The sequence below is a fragment of the Gavia stellata genome, chromosome 27 (assembly GCF_030936135.1).
Source record: "Gavia stellata isolate bGavSte3 chromosome 27, bGavSte3.hap2, whole genome shotgun sequence".
In the NCBI taxonomy this organism is placed as follows: Eukaryota; Metazoa; Chordata; class Aves; order Gaviiformes; family Gaviidae; genus Gavia; species Gavia stellata.
Genome location: NC_082620.1, coordinates 7368150 through 7385932, shown reverse-complemented (window position 1 = coordinate 7385932; position 17783 = coordinate 7368150). Strand labels below are relative to the sequence as shown.

At 35.4% G+C, this 17783-nt stretch overlaps 1 protein-coding gene across 2 annotated transcripts in view; it reads right to left on the bottom strand.

Moving 5' to 3' along the window:
- Positions 1-17783, bottom strand: part of PRKCZ (protein kinase C zeta) — a 67125-nt gene that overhangs the window by 39793 nt on the left and 9549 nt on the right. For both annotated transcript variants that reach the window (XM_009812612.2, XM_009812613.2), the window contains exons 3-4: positions 16395-16484; positions 15931-15981 (exon numbers count right to left, since the gene is read on the bottom strand). In XM_009812612.2, coding sequence (XP_009810914.1) covers positions 15931-15981; positions 16395-16484 — 141 coding nt within the window. The remainder of the gene's footprint in view (positions 1-15930; positions 15982-16394; positions 16485-17783) is intronic.

The window sequence follows — 17783 nt, the reverse complement described above, 5'->3', positions numbered from 1 at the left end:
CTACGTATCTAGTAATGCACTCATGAAAGAGGACATCCTCCCCAAGAATTCACTTAAGGATAATGGCAGATTATAAAAAGGAGTTTGGGGTTTCTTATATCATTATTATTTTGAAGCATTAGCAGCTTCCAAAATCCTAACTAGAGCTATATTAGATCAAAGAAACCATCCTCAACAATGAACAGATTCTTAAAATGGCAGTAAGTATGTATCTTGAACTAAGAAACAAGCAATTTATTGTCAGTGTTCTGCGTGATGTGTGAACAAAGCTCTAATCTTTGCATGCATTTCACCCCTACACTTCATATGGGAAAAAGATACTTCTGAACCTGAAACAAAATGTTTTGGTACGTGTTTCTAGAAAACTTTAGAATAAAACAAGTAAAGGATTTCATGATTCTTGATAACCAAGAACTAAAACAAGTTTTTTACAGCCATGATTGATCCTGGACACCTAGAAAAAGGAATGCCATCACAAAAGCATGAGTACTGAGTTACTGTGTTTAATGAAAAGAGCTACTTTTTAATTTATTTTACCGTACACATCAGCTAACTCATTAAGGACTACAAGTTAGCTGCTTGGAGGCTGAAGGAGATATCATACCCCTAATAAAACAAAGGAATCTTTCCTATCTGAGGGATATTGAAGATAAGCCTTCAGCTAACAAAAAAAGGAAATTTTTTGAATATTAATTTTGTATGTGAACAAGCTTAGAGGAAAATTCAAAAGATATTTTAAGCTGCTGCTAACAGGGCTAACAAGTTTTTACTGGGGAACATAAATATATATTCTAATTACAATGAATGTACTGAACTTTACCTACTTCCAAGACTGGAAAATTGGAGAGAAAAAAAGAGACTGTTTTTCAAGTTAAGATTACAAAAGAAATAAAAATACTCAAACTGAATGTAACCAGCCGCCTCTAAATAAAAATCAGTGTGAAACAACTGACTGTTGCTGTTGTGCAATTCTTCCCTCTGTTGTCAAGCTGTGCAACTACATCACTAACAGTAATGCACAATGAACCTTGTAAATATATTTAATACTGTTTTTTCAAAGACATTCCCTAGGGTTGGGGTTTTTCATCTTTTAACTTAGCAGAAAGGATGTGAACCTTGCCTTTGAAAATATAACTTGGTAAAGTAGGGAGAAATAGAAGGCAGCACAATTATTTTTTCAAATGACAACATACTTTCCCAGCACTGGAGAAGAGAAACAGGGCCAACCTGCCCCCAAGCCCAAAATACTATTTTTCCATCTGAAAAGTTAGAAATGCTTGTGTTTTCCAGAATATGTAAGAGAACTTACCAGTTGTCTGGAAAGTGTCATTTACACCAATGAATGGCAATAAGATGGCCACGAAAAAATTATTTCCTCTGCATTTGGATTTAAAATGCAATTCCAAAGTCTGCTTTTATGTGATCAAGCTATAATGAAATCTTTTACTATACTAAGCACAGAGATAATTCGCTATTGCTGCAAATCACTTCTCAGAGATTAATGCAACTTGTTTACAGGCCAATTACATTGCCTGCCAGCTGGACAGTATGAGAATGCCCAGTTTCTGTTTTGTTCTTTTAATGTTTTGCTGAGCAGACAAATGAGCATTCTTTCAAAAGCAACTCGTGAATTACAAGTAGGAAATTGATACTGGTATTTCAGATAGACTGAATTAGACAAAAAGATAACATATAAAAAGATGTATATAGAAAGTACAAATTTTGGGAAGTAAATTCTGAAGAACTTTAACAGTATGTTTTTTACATATCTGTTACTTAATACATCCCAAATGGTTAAACTCAAAAAATAAAACTGCTTTCTGAAGAATGTAACAGACATACATTGTATGGTATGTTAATTGGCCGTTCTTTTTATTATGAATAAGCGGCTATGTACAATTGCCATTCCTTTTCAGAAGTTTGAAAAGGAAGAGAGTATCCTTAACAATATACAGTTATTAAGTGCTTTCACCTCTTGCTGCTATTAAAATGGTCAGAAGCTGGCATTTTATTTTTTATTTAATTTAAAAGTGATTAGCAGTTGGGGAACCATACCCCCATCCTTCTTTTCTTTTTCAACAGACACTAAAATAACTACAAAGTCAGATCCACCTCTATGAAAAAAAGTCAAGCACAACTAAGATAGCAATAATGACATATAGCATAAGCAGAGAACCAACAAGGAAATAAAACTGTATCTCATAGAACAGTAATATTTACCAGCACTTATTGCAACACAGCTAGAATACTGTTTGAATACCCTATTCTCCACTGACTTAGAAGGGGGTCAACTGACTCCCACTTCAGGACTGCTAGGTGGAAAACTTGTCCTCCATACACAGTGATTTCTCATGCATGACCTCTTGGTTGCTCGTCTTTATACCCTTCTGGTAAAATGGCTCCACGCCATTGAAAGGCGGTAAGTCACATTTACGAAGACACCACCATCCAGTAAAAACAAACAGAGCTAACAAGCCATTTTGAAGAAGTCTCCACTGCACTGCTGCTGTGGGCCCCTTTAGATCAATCACTAATAATAATCACTGCTAATAATCACTGCTAATGCCTTACACTCTTTTCTTGGTCTCTAAGTTAAAAAGCTCATATGAATCTCAATTAGAAAATATGGATTGCCTTGTCATTAAAAATACTGATTGCATTCAAAATACATGAGAAAATTAAGAAACAAAGGTTTCTAAAAGATTATTTTTAAAAATACAGGCTTTCACTTTCAAACAAAAAATAATACCACCTTACATTCACAGAAATACAAGAAATAAAACATTTAGACAATACATAAGTTGTCCTTAAAAGCTCCCTGTACTTGCGATCAACAGAGGGGTTGATCAATCGCAGAAATACTGTGGATGAGGCCTCAGAGATGCACCTCAGAGATACCCAGCATGGAACACTACCATGCATCCTACCAGAATAACAAGCAAGATCATTACCTTAGCTATCAAACAAACAGGAGACATCCAAGCATTTGACTTAGTACCTCTTGAGCAAAGGAAAATCATCAACTGATACTTTTAAAGAGATATCTAAACATTTAGTAGCAAACACAATTTACAGAATTATTTCTTTAAAATTGTAATGGAAATGTAACCCTCCAACAATCATGGCAAACAAATGCATGAGATAACTTGGCATGTTCCCAGCAAACAAAAAATAAAATTAAAGACTTAAAAAAATCTCATAATAAGATACAGCAAACTCCACATTTTTAATCAATCCAGATCGCTTTAATATCAAGTATAAGAACTGTAATTGTTTTGGTTACAACTGCCGAGTGCAGTAAGTCCTATGGCTAAAATGGCCATCTGTCTGGCTTGTATACAAGTCGGGTGATGCACAGGAACAGACAATTATAACCTGAACCTGACGCAAAACTGAGCATCTCCTCCAGCAAAGAAAGACTGCACAATTTAACATATCTACATCACATTCAACAAATGGTTTCTTTTCATTAAAGACTGCTGTGCATGTAAGAGTTGAACAGTTGAATACACTTGCATTACCAAGATGGATAAATCTGGGATTAAACTAGGGTAAGAGTAGGATCCTCTGAATCAGCTGGTGGAGAAACTGTAGCAAGGGTGATACACTTACTTCCATACTGAATTCTAGAACACCAACTGTGAGGTCAATCACAGAATTTGAATTCTTTTTACTTGCGAGACTAACCATTTATTAACTAATCACTAAGAACTGTTAAGAATATGACTCAGTGACTAACAGCCCAGAGATTACTTATATTATCTAGTCAAAGCAAAAATGTTTGTCAATTAAGTGAAAACAAATTCGGTATTCATGCATCAAGACAGTTATTTGCTGCAAAGTGTTGATTTGTTTTAAATAGACAATGATACATTGACCTGTATACAGGGTCTATAGAAGTTTTTGTAATCTGTCGAGCATACACTAATGAACTTAAATTTTTATTTTCTTTGGAAGAAGGGTAATTATTTTGGAACTAAATCACTAAAATATAGAATCACAGAATCATTTTAGGTTGGAAAAGACCTTTAAGATCATCAAGTCCAACCATTAACCTAACCCTGCTAAGTCCACCACTAAACCATGCCCCTACACACCTCAGCCACACGTCTTTTAAATACCTCCAGGGATGGTGACTCAACCACCTCCCTGGGCAGCCCGTTCCAGTGTCTGAGAACCCTTTCAGTGAAGAAGTTTTTCCTAATATCCAATCTAAACCTCCTCTGGTGCAAATGGGATAGCACTACAGGACAAAATAATAGAAGACAGCATTATTTTACTAGCATTATGTAAAAATCCATAACCAAAAAAATAAAGAATTTAAGATGGCAGATACACAGGAAAACAGTATCATTTAAAATATTTTAAAGTGGCTGAAGGTATTTTTGCTTTCAGTGTCCAAAAGACACTTTATTACTTCACAAGGCTTATTCTTACTGCTTATTGAAGAAATAACTCAGAACTCAAACATGTTTTTCTACACAAGGGTCATGCCTTCTTAATACAGATCCTAATTTTGCAATCCAAGATCATAATTTTATTATTTTATGTAAAATTTATCAGATGTACTTAAAAATAATATAGCAAAGTACCCAGAGTGTTACTCAAGAAATCTTCACTAAATTCAGTTACCGGATGCTACTCCAGAATTGAAGATGTCCTGATTATGAGGAACCCTCTGCATATCAGTGACAACAATCTGTTGTATGTCCTTCTCAGCATCTCTTATGGCCATATATGCATTTTGCAAGGCTGTCCTGAACAGGGGATAAAATGATGCTGTATTTGTTGCTCTAATTTGAAAGACCATGTTATAAAAGGGATGGAAAACAATTGGTGGTGGATCCCTACTTTTGAAGGTGATTAACATTTTTGTTTAGCAAAGGAAGAGTTCAAGTTTTCCCTTCTCTAACCTGGCCTTCTATGCAATTTTAAACTTTACACCCTTTCATGATGTGTAGCTGGCTTCTCTGTTTACAAAAACACAGTGGATACATGCGCTACAAAACCAAGCTTGCATTGTATTGTTAATAAAAGTCCAAAAGGCTTCTTTTGATGACTGCATCATATACTCTCCCAAAATAAAAATCACTTTCATGAAAATAGATACTACAATGAAAACCAAATTTAATGTTGTATTAACATGAAATAAGATCTTCATTAAAATGTTTTTTAATCAAGCTGAAAGAGTACTGAACCAGTACTTATTTAAATTATTTAATTCTTTAATTTACCTTAGTACTGAAGTAGGTCAAAATGAAGTTCTGAATATTTAAGCAATCTGTAGTAAAATAACTTCAGTACGAGATGAAGCATTTTTTTAGTATTAAATTCCATTTATGCAATGGAGACCTCTGAGAATTATTCTACTTACCTGAACTAATAAACTGGCACCTTTATTTAGGTATATTTTTATCCAGACATTTTTCATGTTCACAAATTTTATAGCTTCAACTAAGCCTCTATAATTTGTATTTAGCAGGCACTTAATGCAACAAAGCCCAGAGTACTGAAGCAGAACACATTCGTCTTTTCTAGTCTCCATCAGCATCCACTTTGCAGGCCACTCTGTGGTTTGTTTTTTTATTTTTAAATAAACTTCTATGTCTTAGTACATACATGAAACACCACTTCCTATTATAAATAGAAGCCTGGTAAGAGAAAGCCTCTGTCTTCTACACAATCTGGAATTCCCAAAGGCGGCAAAGACGTGAGGAGCAACACAATGAAGTTTTCTGCAGGAATTCGGTTCTACTTTGTTATCAGTGGCCTGCACGATTTAAGACTTGCTGGAGAATCTTAATCTAGACTTGAAACGACACATTTTCTAGAAAAAGTAAGTCCTTTGAGTACACGCAATTCCTATCTATTGGTAGTTGAAAGGGGTGAGAATTCTAGTTTTTTGTGACTGAGCTACACAGCAATTAGAAAGAACTGAATCCAGTCTGTTGAAGTGTGATCAGTTAAAACTTGGTTAGATCAAATTTTCACCTAGTCTCATTTTTTATCTTAAATAGCAAGTTATAACATGTCTATCAAAAGGGTCGGAGGAAAACCAAAAATGCTAACTACTGACAAATCCCCTAGAAAACATTTTAGAAGGCTTCATTTTAAGAGCCTCACTTCTTGTCCTGGAGGAAACAGTTAACTGATTTAACTTAATCCATGCCATACATAATTTTAAAATCAATTATATCATATTTCATCAGTTGTCTTTGTCTAAGCTGAAGTCCTACCTAGTCTTGTTCTCCTTGTGCACTGAAAGCTTCCCATAGATTTGGCTGTGGCCCATCTTGTGCACCTCATTTTCCCCTTATTTCATACATACCTCTACAATTCTATTTGTATTTCAAACTGCTATTGAACTATGAGGCTGATGATCACAGAACTACCAAAAGTTTCCAGAACCTCTGCTTAGAATGAAATCAATATTAAAATTAGCTAACCCCCCCCAACTTAAGCAATGCATTTACCATGGGCCGTCCATGCCTACTTCTCACGAAAAGCATGGAGTTCCTATTTTTTAGGTTGTTACAATTTGTATGAAATTGATGTTATTTAAGTTTTCTTCCAATACATATTGAATTACTTGATTTGCCCTCAAATGATAGGCATCCACATCTATTTGATTACATCATCACTAACAAATGCAAAACTGTTCAAAAAACCCACCAGCCATTCAAAATGGATTTAACATTTATTTCAAATTCATAAAGCTTTTAAGGTGGCCGTCACAATGCCCTTGAAACCATTATTTGCTTCCTACAGTCTCAGTATTAGGACACATTTTCTGAGTCAGGCTGTTTTCCTTCACAGCCTGGTTCCACTACTCCTGCTTATGATCCACTCTAAAACAGTTCCATTTCCCTTCCCAATGTTTACATTATTCCAGTATTAGTAGAATGACAGAAACTCAGTATAACTGTTACTTCATAAAGGTGTACTTAATCTTTCTAAGAAGTCAGACTCTTGAGCGCATTTCTCTGAGTTCTTTCCAATTTAGTCAGTTGCCTGATAATATTATACCCAGGAAAGTATGCAATACTTCAGTATGACAGAGGACACTATTACCTTGCAGCACGACTAACTCTCCAGATCTATCACTTTTCAGTCCGACAGTTGACACATCTGTACCTCACAGTACCTTATTCTGCTTCATATTAGGAGGAAAGCAAGCTGAAATGAAGTGCACACAATGTCCATTCTTATGTCACAATTTGAGTTCTATGAATTGTGCTCAGATTTTATCATTCAGTAAATAAAACTAATCTCACAGATTCTCCCATTTGTACTTTTACTCCTAAGCTTCCTCATACACTATATGGATATAGCATTTATACATTCCACAAGTATAACATAAGTAGAGTTTGCAGCAATATAAAGTATCACTAAATATCACTCAGTGACAGTAGCTAAATAAAAAAATCTCAATAGTTTCAGGATTTACTCATCATACCTGTTATATGCTGGATTAAATTATTATACCCTAATTCTAATAGCAAACCAAGTATGTCTTCCAGCTTAATTAATTCTTTCATTATGCCAAGAGTTATTGTTTCCCAAGAAAGCAACCTTCCATTCCAGAGCTTCTCATCCTTATGGGGAAAAAATTTCCATATGATACAGTCTTATGTACCTGCCCTTTCATCTGGTCTGTTAATGGAAAGCTAGAGTGTTTAACAAGTTAAGAAAGCATGTTTAAGTCTTTAAAATTAATGATGGTATATGTTGTTCAGCTTTTGGAAGGGAGCTTTCAACTCACCCCACAGAAGAAAGGAAGATCTGCAAAGTTTACACACCGCTTCCCACCTAAAATGCTTTTGATTTCTATTGTGTTCTCCATTATCTGTGTGTAATATATCTGCTGTGTAAAATCATTTTAAGATAGCTATTCCTTCTAACAAGTTTACAGTAACACTGAGATAGCTTGTAGTGCTATTGTTAAAAACAATAATTGCACCTTGAAATTAATGGATCCATTCCAATCCCAGACATACTGTTTCAGGCTCTACAGTATCAATTTTATCACTGCCTCCCTGAGGTTTTCCTTTCTTTGTAATCCCTATGGGCAAGAATAGTTTTTATCAGAGCTGACAATCTAAAAACAGGGAGTCCTGTGCCAGTCACAGGGCATCTGTACCTGCTTTACTGAAAAACACGGTCGATGATAACCTAAATTTTGGAAGCAGCATATAATAGCATTATTACTATTAGAATGGGCATGTTACTGTAAAAGTAATGAGGACCATACTAAAATCTTGAAGTTTTGCCTTCAAATAGTTTCTGGTTTCCTTTTAGATATCTCCCCAGCTAGTAATTGAAGGACAAGCACTTATAGATGCAGAATAATTAATAACGGAACTTCAGAATTACAAGTGAGGTGCTTTCTTGTCAATACTGAGAATCTCAGTTTTTCACTCTTCCACTACCCGAGTCACTACCTTCCCCCTGTGGTTTAAGGACAGAACTGCACAGTCTGTTCAATACTTAACTCTTGCACTGACAGTGATGATTAGGATTCTCACACGTCTCTTCTGAAAACCAACCACCCTTTCAGCATGCCTGAAGTTAGCTGCTTTTTGCTTTTTTACTTCAGGAGATTTATTTACCATCGAGATTTGTACCGACAGCAAGTCTTCAGTGGCTAGCCAACTGCTATCACTACTTAGTCTTCACTAAGGCTTCACTTCTTAAGCACTCTCCATTTCAAATTAGCAGCACCTGAAATCTCTCACAAAATCTGGTTTCTCACACAGCAACTCAAAAATCCAAGACAGAAATCTTGAAGAGCCCATTTATCTGCCTTGCAGGCCTCTGTTGCTATTTCTGTGCCTCAGTTAAACATTAAAAATTGTAACTTGCATAGAGCAACTGATTTTAAAGCAGTATTACACAGAATCCAAAGGATAACATATAATTAACCTTGACCATACCATTTAAGAGGTTACACATTAAATAGCTCTCTCAAGCTACTGAAACAGACAGGCCTAACAAAGGTTTAGCAGGCTCGCAGATGTCCACTAATTCCAACAAATAACACAAAAAGCTTTATCACCTTCTTGCCAATTTAGTTACCCCAAATGCCTTTGTATCAAAAGTGGATTTACCAACTTGCGAGAAGTATATAGACAGGAAGTATGAGAGATAAGACAGGGGGATGGAGCTAGACATCACATTCAAGAGAAGTTTTCAAAAACCTGGTAACATCTTTCCTGCATGACTATACTACGTTCTGAGCAATAGTTAAGAGAGGTAGTGTGGAATAAATAAAAAAAGAACACAGGCTATTTGTTATGACACCTTAAAAACTAGCTCAAGTATTTCTTATTCCATTGTATTTTTAGTTTTTATTTTACAAATTGGTATACAAATATCTGTTAAGACATCCAGTATCTTAAAGTGAGGGAAGATATCAAACCCCACAATCAGATGCGTGCTTTATAATTTCATACCTCAATTATCAAAAGGGAGGCCTAGCTCTTTATTCTTCATTAGATGTTTCATAGCTAAGAAAGATGTTGAAATTATTTTAGAATTAAAAACATTAAATGATAAGCCAAATAGACCTCTAACTACAATTCTGTTTTCAGTAACTTACGCTGTCTCATAATCTGTATACATATTTTTCAAATATGCCACATATGAAAAAACATGGAACACAGTTAAGATGACAGAGGAAGATATTTCAGGTATTCTTGAGAAACTATGACACAGCTATTTTCAATTCCTAAGCAATAATATATCTTACATTAAAAATGGCACAATCTTTCCCTCTGCCAGTTCAATTATTAAAAACTAGGAGAGGGTTACTAGCAGTTTCAAAATTGCCTAATTATCCAGTGCAACCCAATCTATGTCTTCAGAATAGTCTCTATGGTCGCAATAGTTCCTTTCTTCATTGGGGGATGAAATTGGTTCACGTGCTCTGAATAACCTAATCACTGCTGCCAATACAGTAACAAATGAAGGGAAAAACCTGCCTTATGAGCTAGAAAAATATTTACAGGCCACACTACTGTAGCAAGAAGCCTTTTAGAGCTATTTTGTAGTATCAGGCAGAACATAAAGCAAAACCAAATATCTATACCTAAAATAAAATAGCTCACAACAATAATTAGTTTAGTAAGATACCTTTACTCAACCCTATGATGAAATTTTCAAGAAAGATGGCTGGGGGAAAAAGGGTCCAAACACCTAATGCTAAAATACTGAGCAGATAAACAAAGAGCATAAGAGACATCTACAACACAGTGTAATCATCACAAAAAAAGGCAGCAAAATCAGAGAGAAATATTAGATAATAAACCCATTAATCTACTGCCATACTAATGTCATAAGTACTTATACATTAAAAACATTCATTTTATTTCATGAAATTATTTAAAGGCTTCCTAGTCTGCATTCTTCTATTTAATGAAGCCAACAGCAAAACAGCCCTAAAATCTGTTAGCACTAGGTACACAAATCCAAAATTAATTTTAACATTAAATACACGTATCTATTTGTTCAGATGTAAAAATGCAGAAGTCTACTAGCACAGTTTATTCTGACAATATTAGAAACTAAGTAAACCTTAATTCAAAACAATTATTTCACAATTAAAAAAACATTAATCTAAGACGATCCACTAAACACAATTCAACAAAAAAGCCTTAGAAAATGATGCTTTTAAATCATTACTCTTTACATCAGCAATCTTACAACAAACAGGCCCTGAACACATACCGTCAGGGTTTTTTGGATACATTTCTTTCATTAATCTCCCTCATTAGCAGCAGCAGCATCACCACTCACTCTTCTGTTCTTTTCCTCCTAAAATACATTCCCCAAGAGTCTCTTCAATGCAATTTTATCAGCATTTCCGAGAGGTGTCTCAGCCACATCCCTACGCACAAGAGGCAGCAGGAATCTCTGCATTTGTAACAATCTATGGCTGCAAAGGAGGGTGGTAGGCAAAGCAACTGTATCATAACCAAAATGCTGAGTTCTATTATCTACTGCACCACACGTACACATATACTGCATCAATGGCCTCAATTCATAACAGCGATCACAATGATGATACATAAAATCTATATAAAAAGCATGCATTACTCACTGGGTTTTATTCTTTAGCTTCTTCAGCATGTAATTCTTTACGCTTTACAATGTAGTAGGTATGAAATGAAACATTTTCCCTTTATTCCACTGACGCCACTGTTTGAATACCATTAGATACCAAGGACAATAGGCAGGATCAGCTCGAACATTAAGAGCAAATATTTAATGGAAGACTGGTTACCCCCGTCTCTCCCTTTCACATCTCTGCCTCATGTATCCAGGCACGGGTGGTACTGGCTCCCTTGAGAGGCTGTAGCTAGCAGCTGAGGCACAAACTAAAACATGGCATGGATGTCAAGGAGCTGATGTCACAAAACCAAGTATTTCTCTGATAAAACCAGCAATTCCATTAGGTAAGTCCTACAAATCGATAGGAATTGTTCAGCTGAACATGCTTTGTTATACAAGGCACTGCAGCACCAAGAGTGATAAATCAGATCAAGATCTGTCAGTGTAAATATGCGGAGACTATAACAACTAAGTTATAAAACTGCCGATCAGATACCATGCTTTGTATCAGGGTATTAGGAAGGCTATCACTTATAAGCACAGAAGATAAATACACACCTAAACATTTCAGAAGCAACCTTGTTTAATATCAATTCCAAAAGAATAGCTAATCTACTAAAAAAGTAAAAATATTTTTTAATACAAAAGACGGGCCCTAAAAGTCTGCCATCTTTATTAGGAAACACCGTGATAAAGTATCCAAGGCTCGAGGCCAGCAGATGCTGGAAACGCCTGTGAGAGGTCACATCCAGTATCTGGGAAGAGATGCAGGATGTTTTAGAAATCCTGCCACCTCACCAACATAGCAGCACTGCCATTGCAGTCTGTGGGCATGGGTTAACTGTCTTGCAGAAGGTAAAAGGTACTGTTTCTACAACCATAGCCGTACATTTATAGTGGGAGCTGGGTCTGGCACAAAAAAAAGCGCGCAAAAATTCAGGAGCAAAAGGAATATAGAGAGGATACAAGTTCAGATGCTGGAGACTGTGCAAATTCTATCTTGCAGGCAGCATCGCATCAATGTAAGAAGGTAGGTTCTTCAAGCACGAAAAGAATTTTTCTTAAGGCATGCAAATAGAATTGGAATATTAGTCACACAGTTTATTCCATTAATGGATTACGTGCATTTACTTCAAGCCTTGCTGGATGGTACAGTCTCAAAACCATATCAATCTCTTAAAGGTCCAGGACAGCTAGCAACTATATTTTAGATTTCAACATAAACGCAAAACATTCAGTATGTTATTTCTGCACTCTTCTTCCAAAGCATTATTGTTCTGAAGGAACTGGAAAGAAAAAACTACAATTCTACAGAAATTCACCGCAAAATATTTGCAACATAGAAAAATCACATACTATTAGAAGAAATAGTCACTTCATGACCTAACATGAACGAGTCACAGCAATATATTGCAAATGAAATAATTTAGCAATTGAATAGTTTGGTTTAAAAATTCCACTTCAAACTGTCTGCAGTTCTGTAACAAACTAGAAGTCCACACTTAGAGACTGCTAATTTAAGTAGAAGCCCATTTTGGACAGAGTGACTAGTTAACTGTTTATTTGCCTCTGGAAATAACTTGAGGCAAACTGATAAGCTCCTTTATAGTGTAAACATGATGCTCTAGAAAAGTGCATACATAATATTTTCAATTTTTAGAAGTATTTCCTACTACATAACTACGGCGCTAAAGCCACATAAAATAAAGAATCTGAAACATACCGAATATTTTCTGAACAAAGGACATTATTTAAAGGACTATTTTGACAGGACTAAAATAAACTATGTCAACCAATATCAGTAACATTTCCATGCAGTCTAAGTGCAATGCAGGTATTTGTTGTATACCTTTAGCTAACCAGCGATAATGCTGAATGCACTAGTTTATGATACAATTTAATAGGTCTGTTGCAAAACAATTTGAAAATAGTTACAACTAGGCCACAATACCAGACACTTCCATGCAGGCCCCATGGATGCAAAGAGGCAATATGCACTGAATTAATTTATTAAATTATGAGAAACCTGACCACAAATCACTTACCGAGCACATCCTACTAAACAGGCTTTTTAAACAATCAAAGTATGATTCCACATGACCTGTAAAACTATGTAGGGAGAAATACCCTACAGACGGAATAACCAGGTCATCTGAGCCACACTAATCTATGTACTTCTGTAGTTCATATCATGGCTTGAGATAACTAAAGCATCTAACAAATTAACACAAAAAACTTTTGTACTAAAATATCTACACTTTTAATGAGATCATTAAATTGCAGTGAACTTTATTATACTACATGATTTGCACAGACACCCCTTTAAGCAACAGCCTTTTCTCTCCTCCAGTTAGCTTACTTTTCTTGACAGTATTTCACGTTAGTTTGCTTTGTGCTTTCACAAGACCAAATAATTCTATTTGGGACTAGCATCAGCTTAGGTTGGTACAACACGAGTACTTCCTCCTTCCCTCTAAACAGCTACGGGAACGGAAGCAGAGCTAGAGTCAGCTGGTTCTTTCAGTTCTGATATTGGGAAAGCAGAAGGGCATGAGTGCCCATATGAGCTTACTCCCTACAATTTTCATCCAACAAGTTAGAAGCAAGTTAGAAAACAAAATAGGTTTCAGCATGTTGTGAAACAGCCCCAAATACTGTAGTGATGCCAGACTTGGTTGTTCTAATCTTAGTTGCAGAATTAAGGCGGGGAAGCACCCCAAAGTTAGCAATGTAAATAAAATCAACTGTTCTGTCTTTGTTGAAAGACAGCTGTTCCACAGAACACAGTCTGAAGACTTATGATGGAGTATTAACACTGACATTTACCTTTGGCAAAATCTGCCCTGGTAGAACATTACAAACATTCTAAGGCTAGCTAATCCCCAAATCCATCACTTTCTCTTTTACTGTAATTCTCACAGAAGTCAAAGGCACACAAGACATTGAACCACCCAAACATCCTAAAGCATCATTACCAAAATAATATTTGGGAGAAGTAACAAGATACAGGGACTTTTACTGTGGCTAACAATATTTTCTGTAGATACAGAGGTTCAATTTTTGCCTACTGCTGCAAACCTGACACCTTTCCAAGGAAGAGATTCAGTTTAGGACGTAACATCTTCTATAACTCAGGCCCCAGAATAGAGCAGCGTTCCTTATATACAATTCACATCAATAACACATTTAAACCTACAAAACTAAGACCACTCTTTCCAGAATGATCATGAAAATCAAGCCTGAAAATATTTTCCCATAGATATTTTCATCTTATTAAGCTGATCTGGAAAGTGACAGCATAGTAAAACCTATACATTTTCAACATACAGTAAAATATAACTACACAGTTCTCACTTGACTTTTAACTCATGGACAAACAAGTATTGAAATTCAGTCTTATTTGCTTGCACATTCAGCAGAAGTACCGTACGTTATGTCATACAACAAGATGGACTGGTTGCCCATTTCCCTGTTGAAACTTCAGTAAAATTAATACAAAACCCACTGAGTTATTATTTTGATAGATACAAGAAAGTACACAAACAAGAACGTTAAACAAGGCATGAAAAAATTCGGATGTATGGAAAATAGTATATTGGAAACAGCTACACAAATGCGTGCTTGGCTCATCCTAAAAATAAACTGGGTAGACATCTTTTTCCTTCTGAAAAAAGATGAAGTGTCACAAGGAAAATTATTTCTTTAACACCTCTAATCAGCATAGAAAATAGTCTTATTTTCTCTACTTGGCTGAACAAGGACAGCAGATAGTGTTGCATACTTACTCTTTCTGTAAGGCAACTTTCATAACCTAGTCACAACATGAAAACCTGTCTGCTTTTCACATTTAAGCTTTCATCTGCTGTACTTTAAATGTAAAAAATCATATTTAAACTCTAATATTTTGGCACTTATTCCATCTCACTCCATCTTCTAAATTTCAGTAAAAGTTCTCAATAGAGCCATTATTAGTATATTAGTACTATTCCGCTAATTCAAATATTATTCACATCTACTGACCACCACACTACACGTTTTTAGCCAGCCTGTCAGTGTAGATCCTGGTCAACTAAGTAGTCTTCTCCTAGTATGCATTATTTGCTTTTACCAGTAATTAATGTTATCTGCTCTTCTATCTTCCAAAGATAAGAGCAAAGGTCCTTCAATCCTTCAGTTAGCTTTTACTCATACTACTGTGACTAGCTAAGCATCATTTGGTAACTCTGTCACTCAATTATTCACATTCCTTTCCTTAACATTTACAAAGATATGAACTAATGTACTGATGACATCCCTCCATAATGAAAAGGGACTATACAGCTATTTAATCCTTTTATCCCTGTGCAGTTTAAGTTATTGAAATATAGGTAAATCATATCACGCACGTATGCTTCCTCTGGAGGTTTATCTACCTTTCACAGGATTTTTTTAGAAACTAATAACCTTTTTATTAAAAAAAAAAGGCTGTATCTCCCTCTTCTTCAGTACGTCACTTCTTTTCCCTGCAAGTTAAGAGACCAAAAGAACCACAAAAGCAAAGGACCACATTCAAATATGCATCTAAAATCCTGACCTCTTTTCCTCCCAATGTATCAGCTAGTGGAAACCAGGATTAATCCTCAGAAACATAAAACCAGCACTACAATGTTGATTTATATAATTTCTCTTTTGATAAAATATCGAATATTTTACATTCTATTAAGAAACGACAAAACAGATATACATGTATGTAACACCAGCTTAAGAAAATATTTAGATATATTTCTTTTCCATATGACTGAAAAAAATTAAGCTGAAATTTGATAATTTTTTAGTACTCACTATCTTCTCCTGGACAAGGCATGCCGGGTTTCTCTGGAATACTTGGGAAAACTAAAACAAAAACATTAGATTTTTAAGTGAAAATATTCTCGGTAGTACTTTTTCCTTGATCCTTCAATATTTTTACACAAAGACAGTTTCTGGAAGCCGTTAAGTAATTCTCCATGAGAAATAACATAATCAAAATTTGGGTCCATACTGGCAAGATCTTATACTTGACCACAGCATTAACAAATCTGTGCAGTTTAGAACTTGAAGGCCCCTCAAAGCCTACTGTATAGTTCCAGCTTTGGGCTCCACCACCGAAGGAACACTTCCTTCTTACAGCATCAAGCTATAGGGCACCAGCTACATAAAGAACAACGTTATTTGGCAGGCAAAGGAGTTGGTCCAGTCTCACATTTAATAAAGCTGTTAAGATTATCAACAAATACATACAGGTTCTTAAACTGTGTAATACTTGCCATGAATAATCAGCCCTTCATCTCTGTTTTGACAATACAAACGGAAGGCTTCTTCCAGTTCCATCTGAGATGAGATGGTACATGGGTCACCTAACAAAAAAGCAATACATAGGCAAATTTATGACTGAAGAATTAAGTGGAGAATTTCAACTAGTCAGTAAGAATGTACCAGCCTCCAGGACTGCTTTTCATTCAATCATTTGATATTAAGCTGGCATTTTGACCAAAGCCAAAGAATTTTTTTCCCTTCTAATTTTATCAAAACTGAGTAGATGAAAATATACCATGTTGGTTTACAAGGGGACAACAAAATACAAAAGTGAACAGATATACTTAAAGATCTTTAACACACAGCAGAAAAAAAAGCAAGATCACTTCCTAATAACCTGAAAATTTAAGTTTAATTCAAAATTGACTTATCCTTTGTTAAAAGGCCCATTGTCTTACTACCTTAACTTCACTGACTGCAGAACCATGATATGATAGCTTAAGTTATGAAGGTATGCACAGATTCTAGTTGACTCTCTCTTGCTAGACTGACAGAAAAGCAATCTATGATTAAAAAGTGTAAAAAAATAAGATACACAGGTGAAAGTTATGGATGGGATACAAATATGCCAACGCTAATGTAGGTGTAATTAATGTAAAATCAATTTCTCTCTAAAGTTCTCTAAAATTTTCAGGGTTGGCTTATATATTTTGAGGAAAACAGGTTCACTTTTTTTTTTAAACTTCGTTTTAGAAGTGGAAGTAAATGGAAGAAAAATCATGAAACCTGCCTAGCCACAAACAGCCCTCACTCTTTCAGAAAAAAGATTTATCAAGCCTTAGTTTCTATGACTGTCTTCTGTACTCACATTCTGTAGTAACAGATTCTACAGAGCTTTTAAAAGTTCTCAAAAAGGCAACATGCCAGCCACAATTTAAAGCATATTCTAAAAAGCCTAACTATTGAAACAGACGAAACAGAAAAATTCACACACCCCAAACTACAAGATATCATTCAGGATGAAATGCACAGGGAAAAGAATAAAATAAATGGAGACACAAGCGTTACCACACACAAAGCCTGGGCTCAAGTACCTTGCCTTATCCACACCTTACTACCATTTATTTGGGACATAGTTTTATATTAAGAAAACATGCAGGAATGCAAGTTTCAGTCAGACAAGAGTACCCCAAAAGCACTACCAACTAGTAAGATTTGGAAGACTAAAGACTACCCATGGTACAGATATTAGCCTTCAAGCAGTGAAAATAAAGAACTCCATTTCTCTGAAGCTCTAAAGAACAGACAGCCCAAAGATAGCTCTTCTCAGCTAAAAGAACGGATTTCAGCATGATTTGGAATTAATGATATGACACATTGATGATGTTCCATAAAAAACC